Below are 24,390 nucleotides of genomic sequence, written 5' to 3'. Positions count from 1 at the left end.
AGTGAGCCTGTTAGACCTCTGACATACATAACCTTGCAATAAGCTTATTGAGCTGCAGTTTGTGGTCATGTGCTCCAGCAGCCATATAAAACAATATAGATACTAACTTTTGTTTCTTCTGCTTTGTATTAAAATGGGGTTTCACCACGTAGCCCAGGAAGGCCTGACTCTGGATCCTCCTGCTGTAGCTTCCGGAGTACCGTGATTACAGGCATGTACTACCACACTGAACAATTACTATCACGATTATTCAATAGCTAGAACCTGGTCCCCATTGCAGCACAATGAACAAGGTTTCTTAATTCAATCCAGCGCTCTGTCAGTCAGTCTCTGGAGTAAATCAAGACTGCTGGCTCTGTATAGGCATCCTTGGGGACTTTCCCAACTGGGCTGGACACTATTGATGGAACAGAAATGACTACTGGAACAGCACGTGAGGCAGGAGAAAGAATAAGGTGTTGGAGTCAGGTAAAGCAGGGCTTAAATGTTGCTTGACAATCAGTGACACACCTGAGTCTACTTTTGCTTTTTTACCTATAACAAGGTAAAAACACCGACTTGACAGCATTGTGACCAACTCTAAATATGCGTGTGACAGCCCCCTGCACAGTGCCTGTCAGGGAGTAGACACTATAAATGGTAGCTGCCATAATAATGGCAATTATATTGTGCGCTCTCTCTCTCTCTCTCTCCTCTCTCTCTCCCCTCCACCCCCAGTCATGGTAAGGAGCCATGTGACCTTGGCCCTCCTATTCCTAGACCTTAGCTTTCTCCTTTGGCAGATGAAGAATGCAGACAGTGCCCTAACCACCTTGCTCTGTGGATCAAAACAGCAATGGCTGCGGAAGCACTGGAAACAACACAAACACAAAGACAAAGCAGGAGGGTTCTCAATTCTATACAGGAACTTTGCAGAGTCTTTTGGAAGAGCTGGCCTTCTCAGGCCAAGGCCAGAAAAGAAGCTGCACAGACACACACACCTGGTTCATCTCATCCAGCCCATCCTGGAACGTCCACCATCCTTCCTGCCTGGCATGGGGAGCACATCTAACGGAATTTGTGCATCATCTGAGGTTTTGTTGCTCAGAGAGGCCAAGGACAAAATAAGCTGGGCACTCTGAACTCTGAACCCCACCCCCCACAGTCCATTCTCTGATTCCAGGCTTGGTGAAGCATCCATACTGGAAAACGTTCAGGTCCACTCTGATTACCTACTCAGAGGTCCTTGAAAACTGATAACCAGAAGCAGGAGGCACCAGAGATGCCCCTAAACACAGAAACCGCCTCACATAAATAATGTAATAACTAGAAGAGCTGACAGGGAGGCTTAATCTTTTTACATGAGAGTTATGCAAATGAGTTATTTTAAATGGGAATCATTATTTAAATTATGGGACATAGAGATTATATTGAATTTTGCCTAAATTTGTAGACTGGGCTGAGTTAATTAGCTATTGATTTATTGTAATTTTTCTGACACAACATAGCATGACATCCTTTATTTCACCTCTGACTATGACAACACTCCTACACAGGGGATAAGCCTCACAAAAATCATGTAAGGGCTCCCACTTTCCCAAAGGTGTGTCTTAATATTCAAAAATATTCAAATCTTCCTCTTTTGAAGCTGGCTTCTTGTCAGTGTGCTGAATGTTTTTCTCACCAATTATGTGTGGGTCTTACCCTGCCCAGTTCTCATTTATCTGTGAACAGGTTTGAGCGGTGCCCAGCAATCCTTTTATTGACTACCTGTAAGCCTATGCTTTCCACAAGACTTGCAATTTTACTTTGAAATGTATTTTGATGGACTTTGCATTGTATGGCCAGATATGAAAGCTCAGCCTTGGTTAACACAAGAAAGCAGTTGACAGAAGAATGCACAAGGATAGATGCTGGTGCTGGGGGAGGGGTGGAATTACAGAACAATGACCCCTTTAGTTCCCTACTGTTCAATAACCAATGGCTACAAAACAACACACATTTATTACCTGTCAGGTTCTCTCCTGATACTGCTTTCCTCAGTCCTTTACCAAGGCTCTCACAAGGCTTCTATCAAAATGTCCACAAGGCTGTGCCATTGATGAGCCTGGCATCTTCTAAACTCAAGGCTGTGCTCCACTGATGATCCTGGCATCTTCTAAGCTCACATGGCTGTCGGCAGAACTTAGCTCCCTGCAGCTACAAGACCATTCTGGTTTGAAGCCCCTACTGGCTCATATTTTTCAACACTTGTTCCCAGTGACTGGGGAGATTTTGAGAGGCTATGGAGCATTAAGACGGTGGGGCCTAACTGATCGAAGAAGGGGACTTGGCACAGAGTTATAGCCCAGGCCTTGGTTCTGTTTCTGCTCTCTGCTTCCTAATCTTCCACAATATGCTCCCACCACCACAAGCCCCACCATGCTTTCTATGCTATAATGGACCTAGAACCACCCAACTATGAGTCAAAATGAACATTTTCCCCCATTAGTTGATTCTGGTATTTTTTTTCACAGCAGCACAAAGCAATATAGGGAAAGTGGCCTACTTCTTACTGTAGGTCTACAGAGGCCACTCTCAGGTCCTGGAGGCTCCTGAATTTCCTCCCACACATCCCTCTCACTGCATGACTCCTTAGGTCTAATGTTGTGGGATATGTGTACACTGTGTGAAGATGTATTTTCTGTGATTGGTGTAATAAAAAGCTGAACAGCCAATAGCTAGGCAGGAGGTATAGGGGGCAGATTTCCAGGTAAAGAAGAGGCAAATTTAGGCTCACGGGAGGCATCAGGAGACTCAGAGTGGAAACAGGAAGTGCAAGATGAAGAGAGGTCAAGCCACATGAGAGAATGTAGATTAATATACATGGGTTAATTTAAGTTATAAGAGCTAGTCACGAACAAGCCTAAGCTATAGGCCAAGCTTTCATAATTAATAAGTCTCCTCATCATTACTTGGGAGCTGGTTGGTGGGTCAGAAAAGACTCCTTACAGTCTACACTGCCTGCAGGAGCAGCTCTCACTCCAGTCTACTAAAATGGAGCTTTACATCACACAACCGAGAACTCGATACGCCAGAGGTCACTGGCCACTTCTACAGGTGATTGTCTCAGAAGTTGACTGGGCTGTTATTGGGGCCACTGCTGCTTTCCAATCCATGATAATTCAGAAATCCAAACACAGAAGACCTTCATGGCCTGGTCCTCAACTCTCACCTCACCATCTCCATCCTACTCCGGGACTTGAGTTTGAGCCCTCACAGTCTCTTTCCTCATCTTTTTTCAATGCTGTCCAAGAGTCTACATGTCTCACCATGTTTCTTCTCTGACAGAAATATCTCAGGTAGCCCCTACTGTCAGCAGGATAAACTCAAACTGCAGCAGACAAGTAGGTACCTCTGTGACCTTATTGTCTAAAAAGTCAAATGTCAAGTGCATCCTTGCCCAGTCTCCCTGTAGCCTCTTCTGTGGGCCCAGGATGTGCCCTCTGGCTGGACTTTCCTCTTTGTCACCTCTCCTTAGCTGGAGAAGCACAGCCTCTGTGAGGTCTGCCTTGATCTCCTCAGGAGGCTGTATGTGATTCTTCTCCCATACTCCCACTGAACTCCCAGTGTGACTACCTAACTCCTCACCCCCTCTGCCCTACATGATAGTGACTGGCTTCCAGGGTCTTTTCACCAGACCAGGAACATCTGAAGGGGAAACACCTAGTAATTTCTCTCCTTCTTAGACTTTCGATGGTACTAAGGAATAAACAATAGCAATGGCTACTGAATTTATCATGTTTCCAGCCCACATAGAAAGTGAGACACAGACTATGGGAACCACACAACCTATGTTTGGAGACCAGCTGGATCCCCAATCTATGGCTAAGATAGATTTTGGGTCCCACCCAAAGCTTCATGAAACTGAATTCCCACTGTGCAGAATTAAGAGATGAAACTCCATCTGACTGTGGTATTGAGAGTTGGGGCTAAGGTGGAGCCTATACGAGGTCGTGGGGATTGGTAAGGTCTCCACGGTGGTGTCCCCATGACTGCATCTACACACACACACACACACACACACACACACACACACACACACCATTTATTACCATGTGATTCCCTGTAGCACCTCAGGACTCTGCCACAGAGAACCATATGTGGCCCCTCCAACTTTGACCTCCAAAACCTCCTTTCTTTATCATTTGTTGAGTGTATAGAACTATGTTGTTGGCAACAACAACAACAAAGACTAACACACCATGACTCAGGTCAAGTTACTTTCTTTGTGTCTTGGTTTCATCACCTCTAAAATATGAATAGTTTAAAACTATACACATTCCTCCCCTAAGACCATAAGCCTTACTATTAATCCAAATGAAATTAAAGTGTATGCCCACACAATAACCGGCATGCAGATGTTTGCAGTAGCTTTATCCATAATTGCCAAACCCTGGAAGCAGCCAACATGTGCTTCAGCAAGTGCATGCATAAGCAAACTGTGGTACATCAGACAATGAAGTAGTAATCACAGCTCAAGAGTGAGTTAGAAGGCTTTGAAGAGACGTGGAGGAACGTAAGTATGCCTCACTCTCAGATAAGCCAGTTTGAAAGACTACATTCTGTATGATTCCAGAGACACGACTTTCTGGAAATGTCAAAGATGATGGAGGCAGTGAAAAGATCAGTAGTTGCCAGGGGGCAGGAAGGGGAGTGACGGAAAAGCAGTCAGAGACTGGAGAGGTTTTAGTGCAGTGAAAGTCCTCTGCCCAGACCTCTGACCCTGAACATTCGCCATCATCTATTTGTCCAAAGCAAGTACAGCAGCAAGTGTGAACCTGACATGACATATGGACTTTGGGTGATAACAATGTGTCACTGTAGGGTCATCGACTGTAACCACTGTGTCACTTGAGTATGGGATGGCAGTAGCTATGGAGATTGAATGTGGGAGGGTACGAGGGCTTCCTCTGTGCTTCCAGTGTAATGTTTCTAAAATTGTTCTTAAAAGCTCGTTTATTAATCTTAAGTAGAAAAAATCCATCTTTATGTAATTAAAATGTATATAAATAAAAAGCTTCATGAACACGCAAAAATAAATAAACAAAAGAGTAGGCAAACTCCGGATGTCAACATCTCAAACTACAGGGCAGCAACCTGCCGGGAAATGGAAATGTGAGCAAGCCAGGATGCAGGATGAACTGCAGTGACTCGGCCCCGTGGTCAGTGCCTTCATGCCAACTGCTCAAATGGCAGAATCCTTTCCAACCTACCTGGAAGGCCTGCCATCACAGCCTGCCCCAGAGACCTGAAAGGGTCATGTGTGGGCCAGTTCCTCTCTGGAGTCACACAAGGTGAGTCACTATTGGCACAATCTCCCCAGGGTTACTGGCCCTTAAGACCACACCAAAGCAAAGAGAATACAGCTTGCAGGACTGAACTGTTCAGTCACAGAGTAGTCCACAGAATATCCCTTCTCCTCCACATCACTTCCTGGATTTCAAAATGAGAGTTTCTAGGCCAGCAAAATGGCTGTTGCTAAAGGTGCTTGCTGCCAAGACTGACAGCCTGAGTGTGATCCCAAGGACCCACATGGTAGACTCAAAGAACTATCTCCTACAAGTTACTCTCTGATCTCCACACATGCAATGTGGGACACGAGTGCCCACACACACACATACAATAAATTAACTTTTAAATAATGGTTTAAAGTTCTCTGACATGATGACACTTTTCCACTTAGAGATGTAGAAGAAAAATAGGTCAATAGATCAATATAGAGGCAGGTCAATGGCAAAATCGCCAGTTTCTACAGTGTGCTGGTACTGCCCTGATAGAATTAAGGGAAAGCAAGTGTTAAAAGGGTATTCAAATGAGCAAAGTTTCTCTAGGAGTTCATCCCAATTGACTTGAAGCCTTGTATCTATATAAAAAACCTTACTATGAGTGTTTTTATCAACTGCATTAATAATCACCAAACTCTAGAAGCAATCAAAATGCCTTCTAGTGTGTGTCTGTATAAACTGTGGTACATCAGGAATATTTTTTTATTTGAATTAGAAACAATACTGTTTTACATGTCAGTCCCAGTTCCCTCCCTCTCCCCTCCTCCCCTATATACATTGGGAATATTACATGGTAACCAAAACGACAAGCTACCATACCACAAGAGAGAGATAAATCTCAACTACATATTGCTAAATAAAAGAAGCAAGTGGCTCTATAAAAGCTACACACTCTGTGGTTCCCATTACATAACACAACTATGGTGATAGTGGACAGACCAGTGTCCCAGAAATCTGTAGACGCAGAAGAGAAGAATCACAGAGCTTACTCAGAGCAGTAAAATGAGTAATAGCCAGCACTGCTGCCCTATGGAGAGATCCCCAGCAAGCCACAACTCTCAACCTCCTCTTTGCTGAATTTGGTCTCTGCATCTCCCCATTCAACCATCACATTCGGAATATCTGGAGTGACCATAGCTAAGTGTGCCAGAGCCAGGGAAAGTACCTGACACTTCCTATGTCCCCGCCAGCACCAGTAGGTTGATCATCCCAATACCTCAGACATATCCTACCTCACTCTAAAGCCTTGGCTAAATCCCCAGTTTTCCCACAGAATTGCCTCTACCCTCTTAGCAGCCTGCCTCTTGTGTTCCATGATGCTCCTACCTGATCACTCTCATTTCCCATCTGCTCTCTCTCCCCTTTTCTTGCTTCTATTCCTGCTCATCTTTATGACTTGTCTTCAGGTACAACTTTTCTTTATGAGCATGCGCAGAGCAAGTACCTGTGACGAAGGACATTACAAAGCACAGAGACTGAGAGAATAAAGTCAAAGACCACGTAGTTCTGGAGGAACCCCCAGCTCTGCCGCTTTACCACACACACGCACGCACGCACGCACGCACACACCCTGTTGGCTTTCAGCAAGCTACTCACTCTTTGTTCTAGTTACTTTATCAGTCAAACAGCACTAATCAGAGTGCCTCCCGAAGGAGCTTTTGTAAAGACTCACCAAGGTAAGCACCGTACAGTCCTGAGAACAGAACACATTCTTAATTACCGCTTCCTGAGCCCTGTGCCACCAGGGGACACACATGAACACAGTATTACCACTGTCAGATAGCTCTATATAAGAATAATGACAATCAGGGCTGGGGATGTCGCTCTATTGATAGAGAGCTTGCCTAGGATGCATGAAGGCATGGGTACAATCTTTAGTGCCACATAAACTAGGCACAGTGACATGTACCTGCAATCCCAGCAATCAGAGCTAGGGAATCAGAAAGCCAAGGTCATCCTGGCCTACAAAGTTCAAAGGGCCGGTCTAGGCTAAATAAGACCCTATCTAAAAATTAAGATTATACTACAAAACAGATTGAAATATCTGCAGAGAAGTAAGGAGAGGGTACCTGTGGTGGTTTGAATGAACGTGGACCCCAAAGGAGTGGCACTATTAGGAGGAGTGGTCTTGTTGAAAGAAGTGTGGCACTCTGGAAGCAGGTTTTAAGGTTTCATATATGCTCAATCCACACCCAGTGAGACTTGTCACCTCCAGATCAAGGTTGCCGCCTTCGTCACATCACCGTGTCAGTCTGGTCATCACCATGTCATACCATGATGATAATAGACTAAGCCTCTGAAAATTTAAGCCAACCTAATTAAATGTTTTTCCTTTACAAGGTTTATGGAGTCTCTTCACAACAATAGGAACCCTAAGACAAAAGATCTATCAGGTAGCTGTAGCTGAGAAATCCAGAGACTTGAGAGTAAGGTTTTCCGTGTGAGATGATGGGCTTTGAAGAAAACAGACCAGCAAACAACAAAGAGAGAGAGAATTCCAGAGAAAAGTAAAACCACAAAGGTCAAAGAAGGTCAAAGCAAACAGGTCACCCTGGCAGGTTAGTAGGAAATTTATTCTGGCCAGAGATCTGGGTACCCATATGACCAAAATGAAAAATGACTTTGGACAGGCACAGTAGCACCAGATCAGGGGGACTCCTTATTGCAAAGACCCTGAGTTCTCCATAGTTCACTCACAAGAAATAGGGAACTCCTGAAGGATTTTGAGGCAAGGCACGACAGATGCAAGGCTTTAGTTGGTGATCCAAAGTGGCGTGCTCTGGGGATAAGATGAGCTCCCAGCTTTCCACTGCATGACTGCTCTCTTTGGGGACATGGAGATACATGCCCCAGGCACAGAGGTTTGTCTTGTACAGTGTGAAGGGGTCCTCTCTCTGGGAATGGGAAGTAGACTCTTTAAGGGGCTATTGGGGTGCCCAGCCATTCAATTAAATGCAGAGAATCTGGGAAAGATTTCTTAAGTGAAAATCATCAATCAATATGATCCTTTTCAATAAACAATCCAGCTACTGAGTCCCCATCAGCCTCTCAGCAGGATTCAGTTGTTTAGTTTAGAAGCAGCCAAACTCTTATTTAAATTAAGTGTCATCCCTGCTAAATGAAGACCAGATGTGGAAGCCAACAGAGGCATCTAATCAAGTTTGAAGAAAGGATTGCTGTAAATGAGAAAACCGAGGGAGACTGGGATCCAACCGAGGAGGGCAGGTGCTGAGGGGACAGTCGGACCAAGGAAGGTCACTTGGCAAGGGAAAGCTGATGCTGTCCTAAAGCCCAGACATGGGGGCCCAAGTGGGGAAGCCACCTCTGGTTTTTCTCTAGGCAGTGAGAATCCCAACACACTTAGAAATACCAGCCAAGGGAGTCAGTGTTTTATTTTCACCTCCAAGTCCAATGAGAGCCAAGTTCCCAAAGCACGCGAAAAATCTTTGCTATAATCCTCACACTAGCCAGGGCTAACCCAGTCCAGAGAAGGCCTGAACCAAGCCTGACTGTGACTTCTTTTTAGTCCTTTGCTGCCTCAGCCCCTAAAACTTCCAGCTCAGCAGCATGTAGCAACTTAGTTCACCACAGAAACAAGTGGAGTTTTGGAGGTTCAGAGACTCCTCAGGATATCATCTCCACCAGGTCCTCAGCTTAGGTTTTCTTTTCTTTCTTTTGGAGACAGGCTTTTACAGTGTAGCACAGGCTCATCTTAAAGCCATGATCATCCTGCCTCTGCCTCCTGAGTGCTGGAATAACAGGCATAAACCACCATGCCTAGTTCGTTTTGCTTTGTTTTAAGGAAGGAACATGTGTACATGTCTGTGTATGGGTATTTGAGGATCCATTCTCACAGTGTGCATATAAACAGAGGCCAGAAGTGGTCATCTGCTTCTGTCATCCTCCACCGTATATGTTTTGTGCTGGTTTAGTGTTTTTATTTTGCTTTATTTTGTTTCAGACGGGGCCTCCTGTAACCCAGTCTGGCCTTGAACTCATGTATCCAAGGATTAACTCTGAACGGTTGACCCTCCTGCTTTTACTTCCCAAGTGCTAGGATTACTGGTGTGTGACATAATGCCTAGTTTATGCCGTATTCAAACCTGGAGCCTCATGCCTGGGATGTAAGAACTCTACAAAGTGATCGATACCCCCAGCCCCCCACCTTATTTTTGAGACAGGGTCTTTTCACTGAATATGCATCTTGTACATAGACCGGCTGGCCAGAAAGCTCTAATGACCCACCTGTACATTGCTCTGTCCCCTCCCCAGCACTGCAGTGACAGATGAATGTCAACCACATGGATGACAGAGATCCAAACTCAGGTCCTCATGCTTGCACAGCAATCACTTACCCACTAAGCCATCTCCCCAGCCCTTCATTTTGGTTTTTCAATGGAGGAAGGAAAGAGAAGGGAGAGAGTAGAGAATGTGTGTGCGCTCAGCATCCAGGTCCCTGCCAGCCCCTGACCCCCAGCAAAAGGTCCAGCACATGGATTTCTAATCTGGCTCTGTTTATTGGCTGTCTCCACAGCTGTACCAGCTGATGTCACAAAGCTTGGCTATAGCCCAAGAAGAACGGGTTGCTGTGCAAGTTCATACCTGAGCAGTCCTGCTCAACAAGCAGCCCAGAGAAGTGTGGAGGGCTGGGACTAGTTTCAACAGGATAGACTAAATGTAAACTAGTGTTGACTCTATGCACGGCCAGGCCTAGGGAGAGGTCACAGTCACACTTGGCAAAACACATGCACTGTCCAAGTAGCAGAGGCTTCCAATGGGGTGATGTAGCAGCTATTTCTATCTGCCTTAGAGGGGCAGCACAGTGGTCAGGAATCCAAGTTCTAGACCTTAGATCCTGGGCAATTACCAACAGAGCAATCTTGAGCAAGTTGCTGAACCATCTCTTCCAAAGCAACTCTGTAAGTTCAGTGAATTTACTGCAGGAAAAACACACAGAGCAGCACCTCTATTACAACACCTGCCATCAGACAGATGTGTGGTATTGGTGTGTTTTAACTAGACACTGGCTCAGGGAGGGCACCTGAAAGAAAACCACGCCAAGAGTCATGCACAGCTCATGCCTGTAATTCTACTACACAAGAGAATGAGGCAAGAGGGTTGCTAAGAGTGCTGGGCCAGCCTACTCTACAAAGTGAGATTCTGACTCAGATAGATAGATAGATAGATAGATAGATAGATAGATAGATAACTTCTTTACAAGAAATCCACCTCATACTCCTATTGTTTCCTGACTTTTCTGTGAAATGGCTTTCAGGCTCATATCTCTAAAATTCTGGTGTGTGTGTGTGTGTGTGTGTGTGTGTGTGTGTGTGTGTGTGTGTGTGTGTGTGTGTGTGAATCACAACTTGTATATACACAGCACTAGTCAACTGCCTTTCCTCACAGTTACTCCTGGGACAGAATGAATAAAGACCCACTTGATTCCACAAGTGACAGAACAACACAGAAGAGGACAAGGTGACAATTGACAAGGACACATGCCAGATGTCTGTATCCGAGTTACTGGAAAATCCCCCTTTCTGGGAGAGGCTGAGGCAGTGGGGATATATGACACGGGTGGCAGGCAGGGAAGGACGGCAGCCTGAGGAGTCCTGAGGTGGGCCAGCCTGCCTTTGTAAAGAAAAGGAAAACGAGGCACACCAGACCTTCCTTGGCCCACAGCCACCCTGCAGTCACCTACTCAGGACATGTTTCTTGATAAGCCAGGACCCAAACCACTGACTCTCTGGCCCACTGCCAGCTCTCCCTGTGATCCAGGCCTGGGGCTCAGAAAGGCAGCTAAGGGGCACGACCAGAGGCCAAGCTCCCTCAATGACTGTTTTCAGGAGGACAAAGGCAGGTGTGGGCTCACCTATTCAATCAGCCCTGGGGGGACAAGATGAAGGAGAACGAAGCCGGTGCCAGGTCTTCTCATCAGGAGAGTGATCAGGTAAGGAGGGCCAGGGCACACTGCTAACAGGGCACCAACATCACATTAACAAGGTAACTGCCACAGCAGACAACCAAGTTGAGAGGGATGTGGAGAAGCCATTTGTCAATCCCACCACCAACCACTGAGAGGTTAAAAGGCCTCTCCAGGGAAGCAGCTCTCATGCAGCCCAGAGAGCATGGGGACACAGCAGCTACTCAGTATTGTTGGCACTAATTAAATACCAAAGGGCTGGGTGCTGTACAAGGCATACTGGGTCAGCAGGTCTCTGCTCTTCAGGCTTTCAATCTAGACCTGATAGGGCAACAGAGACAAGCAGGGGAAACACCACCAGACTGGGAACGTCCTCCTAGTCAGGGCCCTGGATGAATAGCTTGTGCTGCAGACTCCCGTTGCAGTCTGTGTCCAGCCTTCACCTGTCAGAACGCACCCCTGATTACTTACAAAGCCCTCTGTGAGGTCTCTCACTGAACTCCTACCAACCATTCACAGCAACTATTTCAATGTCTGAGATAGCTGGGGAAAGTCACAAGTCTCTATAGAGTGTGGTGGTTGACATAAAAGACAGGAAAGCTACTTAGAAGGGTCAAGAGAAACTTGTAAGAAAAAAAAAAAAAAAAAAGGACACCAGAACTTGACTTGTGGAGAAAAGTGGAAGCTGAACTGGACCCTAAGGAGACAGGCTTCAGCCACCCAGAGGAGGGAGTACCTCCCAGGCAGAAAGGAAGAGGTAGAGGTTATATGAAGACACATATTCCCCATCTTTCCTGGGGCCTGAGTTACCAGAAGAAGCCTATGCTCCTTGCTCAGAGCCCAGAGTCCAATCAGGAGATGGTGAAGCATCACGAGTAGCTGTTAAACAGGACAACGCCAATAGGACTACCCTCCGAGGGACAAGCTGGACAGCAGCAGAAAGCATAGGTGAAAAAGAAGCTAGCCATGAGGCACACAGACACAGAGCGCCTCCACAAAGCACACACTCAACAGGGCTCCCCCCTACTCACAGAGGGAAAGAGAGCTCAACATATTTGAGACATATTTGTTCAGGAGACAATTTGGCATGGTGGCTCGTGTGAAGACTAGTGAAAGGAGTTGAAGGTGACCCTGAGGTTGGAAGCTTACGTTCTGGGTGAGCAAGATGACTTTCACTGGCATGAACTGGCATACGTAAAAATTCAAGGGAGAGAGTTCAAAGAGAAGAACTTCTGCAGGAATGGTAAACCTAGCTTTTGACATACTGAATTCAAGGTGGCTTTGGAACACAAAGGATGGAGGTGGTGCCACACAGGATATATGAATCTCAAGCTCTAAAAAGAAGTTTACAGAAATCAAGTAAAATGGCCTTATTTACATCTAGTGCTATGCACTGCCTGGCAGTGCTCCCAGATGGAAGACAGACACAATCAGGGACACAGATGACACTGCCTGCCCAGACATTTGGAAATGAGGACAGTCAGTCTGCTCTTGTAGGACCCCTAGACCAGGCTCTAGTCTTGGTTCCCAGTCAGAGCAGCACCTTGCTCAATTTCTGTAGTGAATCTCCACTCACGGGCTCTGAGCTACAGCAAGCTGTTTAACCATTCTCTGCCTCATTACTCATCTATAAAGTGGGTGACAGTTACAGTCACACTCACACAGAGTGGTGGTGATCAACACTTTCACAGTGTTCTGTGCCTGTGGCCAGACATAGCCACACAGCACAGTGCAATCTAGACTCTGGTCTGCTTAGGCTGCACAAGGATAGGATCACAGAGCAGTAACATCACTCCTACAGCCCTTCTCTGTAAAACAAAACAACGCAGTAATACCCACTCCTTGCAGGGTTATTGGAAGCTAAGATCAAAATCATAGTAGATATAAAAACCTGCTGGAGCCACTGTGAAGACCATGGAAACCACAAATGAGCTCTCCACTCAGGTCAAAGAAGTGTGTTTCTCGGAAGCTAAGTCTTCACTGTGGTACCATTAGGGGGCACTGCATCTTTATCCTATATGGTATGTATGATCCCAGGAGTATCCTGACTGCATATCAAAACCTGTGTCATATGCTAGGTACAAAAGTCACCAAAGACAGCCTGGCCTCTCAGGACCCGGCTCACAGAAGTCACAAGAGAAAATACTTTTCAGCTATACACAGGAGTGAATTGATAACACATGCCATGATATAGATGGACCCTGAAAACATCCTGTTCAGTGACATAAGCAGAAACAGGAGACAAATGTGGCATAAGATTTCACTTGTTCGAGGTCTCTAGAACAGATTGATTCAAGAGACAAGACACAGGACAGAGTTCCGGGGCTGGGATGGAGTTATTGATTAATGAGCACAGTTTATGATAGCAATAATGAGAGGTTTGGGGTATAGACAGTGGTGAAGGACATCAAGTATTGTGGTGTATTTAAACCCACTGAGTTGTATACTTACAAATAGTTAAAATCCATTTACATATGAATGTGTATTTGAAGCCAAAGATGTCACCAAAGTAAGAATGTCCCATGTCACCTGCTGCCAATGCCAGAAAGATGAGCAAAGAAAGAGTCCTCAAAGGTTGCTTAGTATAGCAGCAACAAACTAGCATTCATCACTCACTCCCTCTTCCTACAGCAGACGAACTTTGCCAAAAGGATACTCAAAAGCCAGGCTTGGTGGTGTTCACCAATAATGTCAACCCCTCAGCCAGCTGAAGCTAGAGGATCATGAGCCTACAAGGTCAGAACCAAAGTGAGACTGTGTATCAAGAACTCCACCCCTACCCCCAGTGAATCAGCTTGGCCCAAGAAAGTGGACTGAGCAGAATGCACTCAGGCATTGCTGTGGAAAGTCTTAAGACATCGCTGCTTACTCTTAGATTTGGATGGCTATGATAGAGCCAGCCTCATATTTAAAAGCAACTGTATGCTTTGTGTTGGCAACTCTGGGCTCTAATAAACCATCTCTGTCCCGTTTTTTTTTTTTTTTTTTTTTTTTTTAATTCTTGAGCTGGGCATAGTGGCTCACACCTTTAATCCCTGCATCCAGGAGGCAGAGGTGGGCAGATCTCTGTGAGTTCAAGGCCAGCCAGGTCTACAAAGTGAGTTCCAGGATGGCCAGAGCTACATAGTGAGACCCTGTCTTGAAAAAATAAAAACAAACAAACAAACAGGGAAAAAGAATTCCTGAATCCCTCACCTGAGGAGCAAAATTTAATTAAGTGGCTTTTCATTCTGGCTCAGATTTAAGGACAAGATAAATGTGTTGCTCATGTATAATCCAGGTGCTCAGTAGGCTCTAGGTAAATCAGATTCTCTTGAGATTTGACTTGCAGAAAAACTTCCTACAGATAACCTACCATTCCACCTCAGATTTCTGGTCACATTCACACTTTCCTGAAGGCTGCTCCTTCAACCTGAACAGCCTGTCCACTGCTCCCGGGGTTTTGTACTTACTGTTCCCTCTGTGTGAAAGGCTCTTCCTGCAAAGAACCCTATGGCTCACTCCCTCTCTACTCACTCGCATAACCAAGACACCTTCCCCAGCAATCTATACAAAAAAGGCACTCAGTCTTACCTCCTGGCACTACCCAGCCTCCTGTCCTAATTAGCATTCTGTAGAGAATTTACATGTGACTCTATATTCCTAGTGCCTCCTTCTCCTCTCTCCTCTCCTCTCCTCTCCTCCCTCCCCCATCCCTCCCCTCCCCTCTCCTCTCCCAGCCACCAGAATGTAAGCTTCAGCCAGGTAGGTGATGTGGAATAATGCTCTTGTACACTACAAAGATGTGTCACTTGTATTGGTTTAATAAAACAGTGACTGGCCAGTAGCCAGGCAGGAGTATAGGTGGGGCAACCATACTAGGAGAATTCTAGGAAGAGGAAAGGCAGAAATTCAGCTGCCAGACAGACTCAGAGGAAGCAAGATGAGAATACCTTACTGAGAAAAGGTACCTAGCCATGTGGCTAAACACAGATAAGAATTATGGGTTAATTTAAGTTGTAAAAGCTAGACAGTAATAAGCCTAAGCAATAGGCCAAACAGTTTATAATTAACATAAGCCTCCGTGTGTTTATTTGGGACTGAACCGCTACAGGGCTGGCAAGACAGAAGCTTCAGTCTACAGGTAGGGACTTCGTTTCTTAGACTCCAGAACCTAAAATAATGTTGGCTCAGAAGGGGACGTCAATATCCTTCTCCTGATGAGTAAAGGAAAAAGAAGTCAAGGTCGGCTCTCTATGCCCCAGGGTTTCTGTTGGTGAGAATGCCTGCCTCAGCGTCCCTAGGGATTTGGATTTGTGTCCTTTGGTAGAAACGAAGACAGCTGTAGACATCCTGCTGACTCTGTATCAAGTGTTTTCTTTAGTTTAAACAAAGCCAAATCTCCTTTCAAGGGAAAGCAAGAAGACAAACAGCCAGTGTTTGACTGGCTCGTGTCTAGTATATCAAAAATTAGCCAGTAATAAAAAGAAATGAAAGGGGTGATGCATGAAAAGCCACAGGTGTACTGTGCAAACACTCAATATTCTATGAGACTATCAATAGTGAATGTCCAAACCAGGCAAACCCATTCAGGTAGGAAATGGATTGGTGGATCCTCAGGGCTGATTGGGGAGATTGGGAGATGAGAGATTAAAGGTACAGAGTTGGCTAAAACTACATGGTCCTTATTGGTCTAGAAATATTGAACTTAATTTTTTTCCATTTGTACAGGGGTAATGCACTGTATTAAATATGTAAGGTCTTATCTACATGGATTTGATTACAAAAACTAATAAAGTATTCTCTTAAAAAAAAAAACTACATGGTCCTGTGGTAGAGCACTCATCTAGAATGTGGGGGTCCTGAATTTGACCCCCAATGGTAAAAAATTTTTAAAATTCAATAGAGATTCAGAGTTTTCTTTGGGGGAGGAAAAAGTTCTATAATAACAGTTGTACAATGCTGTATGTGAATATATACTAGATTCCACTGCTAAAATTGTATAGTATGTGATGTATAAATTATATAGTATATGAAATATATCTCAATAAAGGCATTACCCAAAAAAGTATTGGCAAATTATAATATCATTTAATTATGTAAAACATACATCTAGAAATAAACTACTTATGCATACAGGCCTTACATAGATTTATAACTTAAACACAAGTTACATTATGTAATCAATGAATTCAAATAAGTCAGAGAAAACTTTGCATTGAAATCACATCACTGCTCTCAGCAGGAATCCACAGTGGCTACCTTTATCCCAGATCTCTGGGGTCCAGCATAAGCAGACCCAGCAGTGTTAACACAGAATGTCCACCCCCAAGACCACACAGGTACCAACAACTCAGAAAAGATACTAAAAGTAACAAAAATAAACACTTTGCAAGCAACCCAAATGGCCATAGCAGGTGTAGACTGCTGCCAGACCTGCATACAGCCTGTGTACCAGGCTATCTCAACTCTACAAAGTCTTAATTCCTAGGTCCTACCCATGCAAAGAAGCCACAGATCTATTTACATTAGGAAATTCATGGCATACATATGAAGAGTTCCGCTGTTCTTTAGAGCATAAACAATGACAAAAGAACTGGTCAGTGCCTATACTAGAAGACGCAAGCAGACAAACTCAGTAGTGAAGGCTAGAAGCAAATGCTGTTCAAGGATGAAAGGCCCCTTCAAACAAGCTTCTTTCACTTTGTTGACATTAGGATCAAATGAAAACACAATTTTTTAAAAAGTGTTACGAGCCAGGTCTTGGTGGCGCACGCCTTTAATCCCAGCACTCGGGAGGCAGAAGCAGGCGGATCTCTGTGAGTTCGAGACCAGCCTGGTCTACAAGAGCTAGTTCCAGAACAGCCTCCAAAGCCACAGAGAAACCCTGTCTCAAAAAACCAAAAAAAAAAAAAAAAGTGTTATGAGAACTCTCAGACTCCTAAGAATACAACCCTGAATTTCAAGAGAACCTATTTTGAGAAATATTAGTCTATAAAATGATTAAAGAAAATAACTGACCTCAAAGAAAATAAATTCACGTCTTTAACAAAAGCTAATGTTTATCAGGTGCATCCGTGCACCTGGCAGCCTACTGGCAAGGTCTCCTAACCCTATCATCATTGCTCTCAATGTAATTAGAAAGGAACCTTTTGGGGTCCTGGGGTTTGGGGAAGGGGGTGATATTTTAGGAGGTTTGCTTTGCTATTTTGTTGTTTTGTTTGCTTGTTGTGACACAGTATCACTACGTAGCCCAGGATACAACTCAGCATGTAGACCAGGTCAGCGTCAAACTTAGCGATTCCCCTGCCTGTGCCTTTTGAGCATTGGAATTGCAGATATGCAAACGACAAAGCATTCTGCTGTTACTTTGATTTGTGGTGCAGGGCTCCTATCTTTGTGCATATTAGGCAAGTCTTCTGCCACTGAGTTGTAGCTTCTGTCTAGTGCTTTCATTTAGGACACACAAGTCCACGTGTCAGGTACATCTCTTTGTAGTGTGCATGCATTCACATGGTTCTGGTTAAATCTATCTACTGAAAAGACATCATGTAAATCTTATTGATGATTAAACAAAGAAAGACGGGTTGAGACTGCCCAAAGTCCCATGATCACAAGCAGAAGAAATGGGATCTGAATTCCATTCTGCTTCATCTCGTATTAGAAAACTTCCATGTGGGGGTGGGGCCTTCCCAATCCTGGGAGGAGCCCAATGCTCTAACCCATTGTGATAGGCAGAATAATGCCCCCCACCCTATAAAGGGGCTACATTATTAGACAGAATCACTTGGCAGGTGTCATGAGTTGATGACCTGGCAGGGAGCAAATCTGAGATTCTTGGGAGAAAACAGAGCAGGCAGCTGATCACAAAGGTCCCTCCCTATCAGTGAGGCTCCAGAATGTGAGGTGATGCAGGGATGGGAAGCAGAGGTTACAGTGGCAGGACAGCTGGCTGTGAAGACAGACAGGAGGCACTTGTTAAACCATGGGCAGCTTTTGGGCATATCCAACTTTTTGACACATGACACCATGTTGTCATCTGAAAAGCTCACATTTGAAAACCATGCAATTTGATTAACAACAACAATAAAAGTGTCATTGTGGTGTAAATTTATAATTGCCTGTTGGGTCCCCTTCATGGAGATCTTCAGTTGAATGTGCTCAACGGGCCCTGGGTTGCATCCACTTCCCAGGATGCTGGAGCAGCAAGCAACAGACTGTTCTCTAGGGCCTGCAGCAGAAAAGTAGCCCTACCAATGCCTTGGCAGTTCTCCATTTGAGGCTTCTGACCCCCAGGACTACAAGATGAGAAGCTGGAGAGTCATTTTAAGCCATTTCTGTATAGAGTGGCTGGTTACTGTGTCCTGTGAAGTGACAGGACCAAGCTAATACAGCAGTGGTGGTACTTGTAGCACTTAATGACAAAGGAGCCCAGTGCTGACTGAGGCTGAAGGGACCAGCTCCCCATTTCGGCAGCCATAACAGCCGAACACGTACTTGCCTGACCTTGTCTTAGTCACTAAGGTCAGATGCCTGCCCCTTTCGGCAGCCATGACAGTAACATGTGCTTTTCTGACCTTGCCTTGGTCACTAGAGGTTAGGTGCCTGCCTTGTGGCAAGGAACCAATCAGAAGTTAGCTGGTGGCGCTATGCTTTATGACTCTGGGTGTGCTTTATGGACAAGTGCACAGCAATGACGAACAGAGCATAGCAACCACCCTGGGAGGGCCTATGGGCCATAACAACCAGTTGGCCAATCAACACAGGGCAAGTCCTCCAAGCCTGGAGGCACACCAATCCTGAGCCTGTGTGCACCCCTAGACATTCCCCTTATGCTGCCCTACAAGATCTCTATGCAGCCCCTTCAAGCTGTCTTTGCTAGCCATCCACCATGGTGGGTGGGTGAAAGACCCGAGCTAACATGGGGTTAGCTCGTTAAACAACAATAAAGCCTCATGCAGTTTGCAGCAAGCTTTCGACTCCGCCTGGTGATTGGGGTGACCGAGGTCCTGGGTTGAGACCCCGGAGGCCTGAGTTTTCCAGGGGTGTAACAAGGCCACATTAGAAGCACACTGCCATGGCAAAAGGGATCATACAGACAGGACCCATAGCTACAGTCACAATCTTCCACAAAGCTACCAGCCTCTGATGAGCTACCAAGAATACATCCAATGCAAGCCTTTAAGAAGGCTTTAAGAAAGCACCCAGGGTGTTTTTCCATCCTTTTGTTTTCCTTGAGAAAAGTTCTGGGGAACTAACTAGTAAAAGTGGCAGCTGCAGAGAGAGGAAGAGGACATGGCAAATTCCTGTAATCAAGCCACTGACCACATACCCCTCTCCTGTGCAGCCGCACTAGAGAAATCAAGGCACATTAAGAAGGAAACATTGATTTCATAGCACATCATTTCAGAAACCATTTGCAGTGTGGACCAGAATGTGCCCACACCATAGACAATGAAGCCAATGGGAAGTCAGGGTCATGTGCTGGACCCTAGGAATACAGTCATTCTTATGCTACCAGTGACTGGGTATGTTGTGGCAGGCGCGTTGAGAGGACAAAACAAGCCACTCAAGATGGCTTCCCCAAAGAAGGAATGCTTGCACTAAAGAGGCTAGCCATCAAAAGCAGCTAGATGAGGCAGCTCAAAGTCTCAGGGTATTTATCTGCATGTATGAAACGCTCTGAAACCCAAAGGAAAGGTATAAAAATCATAGCGATGAATATAAATAGCCCTTTATGGTTTAAAAAGCATTTTTTCACGCACCACCCCAGATCTGACAATAGCACCAGAGGGACAGGATGAGAAGTAGCATGCTGTCTTTTATAAACCAGGAAATGGAAATTAACAGCAGTCAGCTGCCTTGCCAAGGTCACACATTAAGTCAAGGGGAAAACTCAAGGCCAACTCTCATTACTCTTTGTTGAAAGCCCTCTTGACTATACTGAGTACCCTTCCCAAGGAGACTGACGTGAAGTGGCAGGGACTGGTGTTGACATCTGAGAACAGGGTAGTTGGGCATCGTGTCAGACCCTGGAGATTCAAAAGACGGTTGCGATGGGATGTGGTCCCTTCCTCCAGGATCAGACCTCTCAGAGCTGTGACAGCCTCATCTCAGAAGCCATTTGGTAACAACACTTATCATCACTGGCTCATTTCTCTGTACCGCCACCAAGGCTTTCCTGTCTCCCCAGTCTTCCTATTGCACACACACATTCTTAGTTTCTTTTCCCTTTACTGCTAATGCATAGAACACGGATTGCTCTGCATCATTGGTGGGAAGGCAAAATGAAACCATTATGAAAAGTGTGTTGGAAGTTGCTCAAAAAATAGAGATACTGCCAGGCACAGTGGCATGCTTATGGGTCCAGCTGCTCAAGAGTCTAGGGCAAGAGGATCACTTAAACCCACAAGTTCAAGACCAGCCTAGATACCATAAAGAGATGCCAGCTCAAATATTTCATCTATCATATTCAGAAATCCCTTTTCTGCGTATATAGACAAAAAAGTAGGTTCTCAAAGAGGCATTTACACACCCATGTTCACACAGTACTATTCACAATAGCTAAGAGATAGAAGCAAATGCCCATTAGTACATGAACACATAAGAAAAATGTGGTCTAACCACACAAAGGAATACGAGGAGGCCTCAGGAAGGAAGGAAATCCTGACCCTATATAATATGGATGGACCATGAAGATATGCCAACCTAAAGGGACAAATACTGCATGCATGGTTCCTTTCTTAGGACGTCTTTAAAGTAGTCAAAATTGCAGTAACAGAAGGTAGGAAGATTGCTACGTAGGGATGGAGGGGGAAGGGATTATATTTAATGGGTATAGTTTCAGTTTTACCAGAAGAAGGCTGGAGATCCTAGATGCAACAGTCTAGATATACTTAACTACTGAGGTATCCACCTTTAAAAAACAAAATTTAGTGCTATGCACTTTCACCATCCATTTCTTAGAAGCCTATTAAAAGGGGGGGAATAAAAATGTCTCTGACAGATGCCATAAATCCAAAAAGAATATGCAGAAGGTGAAAACCCAAATGAAAAATGAATAGAGGGCAAAGGAAGCATGGCAGTCAATGATGAAGTATGTATGTATTTAACTAAGTCCACCCTGGGGCATGGGGCTGGAGATGAGCAAGTTTGCATCCACCTACTAGACCTCAGCTCCTAAGAAGAATGGGGACACTGCCAGACATACCCAGTCACTCCCTGAATGCATCCTTTGGGAGACTTAAGAGTCCTCACTGCCACTTCACAACACAGCTCTCCAGAGAGGACCAGGAGATAAGATCTCCAGAGTTTCGCAATGGTAGGCGTGGTGACCCACATCTGTACCCCAGCACTCAGGAGACAGAGGCAAGAAGATCTCACATTAAAGGTCAGACTGTGCTCTATGGGGAGACCATCTCAAAAAGACGAAACAAAGGAAAGGAAAAGAAAGGACCTGGCAAGGCCCTGGCATCTCACCTGCGGCTCTGAGGTTCTTAACAATAGTGGTTCTCAAGACTACCGACTGCTCTTTGGCCCAGCCCGGAGGCCTGGTGCTTCTAAGCCCAGCAGAGTACCCAGCAACCAAAGCCTGCAGTGTCCTATACGGCATTAGCCCAGCACCACGCAACATGAAAGGACAGTGTCAGTTTTAGTCCTTTACACAGAAATCCCATGCCCTAGTTCTTGACAGCTGTAATTACAGCCCAAACAGCTTTTGAAAGGCAAAGAGAAAGAAGAAAATAGCAGCCTGGACCTAGCAGTGAATTGTGGGGCTTGGCGGAGAAGACACAATCACAGTGCTTGCTGCTGATGGCAGCCAGTCCACACAAGCCACTGGACAGCCAGCCCAAACAACTTTCTGACCAATTAATTTCTCCTTCTAATGTAATGAGCTCCTCATTAAGCACTGGAAGCGGCTCCCACAGAGGGGGCTGTAGGAAGAGGCATGCGGCTGCCAGAGATGGCAGGTAATGAGAGGAGAGGATTCACATTCCACATTCCAGCCCCAGATGCCTGCAGATTCCATGACCGGCTAGCACCACACCATGTCTGGCCTGGCCCTGCTTCCAGGTAACGTTTTCCTATGCCTCTGTCCTTTCTAGGTTGTGCTTCTGCCATGGGTTCCCTTTCTGGAAGGCTCTGGAAACTAGGGTCAAGACTCATAACCAGCATTCCAAAGAGCCTTCAGCAGGGAACTAGGGGCCACAGAGCAGAATTGAGTATGAACCCCCAAGTGTGGAATATTCTTTTCCACAGTGTGAATATGTCATATCGGTTTATAATTAATATTAAGTCTCTGTGTGGGTTATTTGGGAACTGGCAGGTGGAAAGAAAAGTCCACCTACACTCAAGCTGCCTGTGAACAGCAGCCTGACCTAAAGGACTTAACCTGCCCAAGGTTCCATGTCCTCATCCACTGAAGGACTTAACCTGCCCAAGGTTCCATGTTCTTAGTACATCCACGAAATGTACTAAGAACATCTGAAGTAGCCATACATGATGAAATATATTCAATATCCAAATATCTAAAAAGGCACCCGACACAGAAGTAGCTGTTACTATTGGAGGAGACACCACTTTCACAATGATGGCAATATCAACAATGGCCACTCCCTACCCATCAGTCCAACATAAATAAAAGAGGACTTTGGTGGACACCCCAGAGTGTGAGCTGCTCCAGGCCCAATCTTTCTATCACACCAACAAGCACAACACAGGGCCTCTGCTTCCACCCATGTAGGGGAGGGTGGGTAAAGAAGCCTGGAAGTACTGAGGCCCAGACATGCAGTCAAAGGCAGAGTGAGACTTACAGCTTTTCCAAGAGACCAAGCAGCAAGTGATAGAACGCATTCAGGTCACATGTCCATTTCTGGGCCTCCATGTTTCTTTGAGCTTCAGATTAATCGAGAAGGTGACATGACATGCTCCTCTAATGCTGTGACCATTCAGTGGAGTTACTCTCATCAAAGTACTTCCAAGTTTTCTAATTACCCAGTCCATGAAGTCAGTACTGTTTTATGCAATAGCAGTCTCAATCAATTCAACTTGGTAAAGACGGAAAGGCTGAACAACTGGAAGCATCACTGAGCCATGCAGAAATCCATGGGCAAGCATGTTTACACTCTCCCCAGCACTGAAGTTATTGAAATGAGCTCTCTGATGATAGGATAAAGAGCCAGCTCAAAGGAAAACTAACAAAAGCAAAACGAAGCCCCAGCACCTATTATTGTTTCCCTTGTAGTTCGTGAACAGATCACTCCAAAGAACAATGACCCAAACCAGGCTGCACCCAGATATGGCCAAGCCAGTCACCCTAACACCAGCTTCCACCACAACACAGCCTCAATGCGCCTGAGCAATCCCAAACCCACCTCCAAAGCACACAGTTCTCTTGTTCTGGTGTCTTGCCCTGTGGACCAGAGTCAGAAGGCAGTGGGTTTCCACGTATAGCAAACTCTTCCAGGAGACACACAGGAAAGTATGGTGGTGTGGGGTGGGGTGGGGTGGGGTGTGTTGGGGGGGAGAAGGGGAATGACATCCAAAAGGCTCACACATCCTGAAGCCTCGAGCAGCTGACCTAGGAAGTTTTGTTGAAATTTCATATCCAGCCTTAAAATTTCAATTAAACCTTTTATTCTGTACCACAATAAATTACCTTTTTTAAAATGTTCTGCTGATCAATTACTAGATGCTTTCTAAAGTTTTGCTCTACCTTTCACCATTCTCCTTTACTGCCTAGCCAGCCACCCCACAAGCATGTCAGTTGGAGAGCTGCAGGACAGGGAGGATGACACTGCTCGGCCATCACTTCCATTTCAACCTTTGGTCCTTATTGCACAATTCACAACAGTCTCCAGGGATGTAGGAATATGGACTCTGGGGCATGGGAGGGTGCAGTCATCCATTCTGGCTCTCAGCTCTGACTGAAAGGGCCAGCAGCAAGGAAGCATGAATTCCAGATTCACACACAGCCCCACCTGTGTGACCACTCACCCGGATTCTGCGCATGGCAGCCACGATCTCCACCCTGCTGTTGGGTCTCGGCACATCCAGGCTTCCCACATACTGTGGAGAAGAAGCAAAGAAAAATTAAGAGGAGAGATTAAGGGCAACATCCCTAATCACAGAAGGTTAGGAGTACACAGACTCTGAGGCCACACGGTTTATCTCCCCATTTTA

At 45.5% G+C, this 24,390-nt stretch overlaps 1 protein-coding gene across 2 annotated transcripts in view; it reads right to left on the bottom strand.

Annotated features, from left to right (window-relative positions):
• LOC100771018 (carboxyl-terminal PDZ ligand of neuronal nitric oxide synthase protein) overlaps positions 1-24,390 on the bottom strand; it is a 293,706-nt gene that overhangs the window by 188,790 nt on the left and 80,526 nt on the right. For both annotated transcript variants that reach the window (XM_027417062.1, XM_027417063.1), the window contains exon 2: positions 24,205-24,276. In XM_027417062.1, the coding sequence (XP_027272863.1) occupies positions 24,205-24,276 (72 nt within the window). The remainder of the gene's footprint in view (positions 1-24,204; positions 24,277-24,390) is intronic.

This window comes from Cricetulus griseus, chromosome 5, assembly GCF_003668045.3.
Source record: "Cricetulus griseus strain 17A/GY chromosome 5, alternate assembly CriGri-PICRH-1.0, whole genome shotgun sequence".
NCBI lineage: Eukaryota > Metazoa > Chordata > Mammalia > Rodentia > Cricetidae > Cricetulus > Cricetulus griseus.
This window is presented reverse-complemented; position numbering and strand designations above follow the sequence as displayed.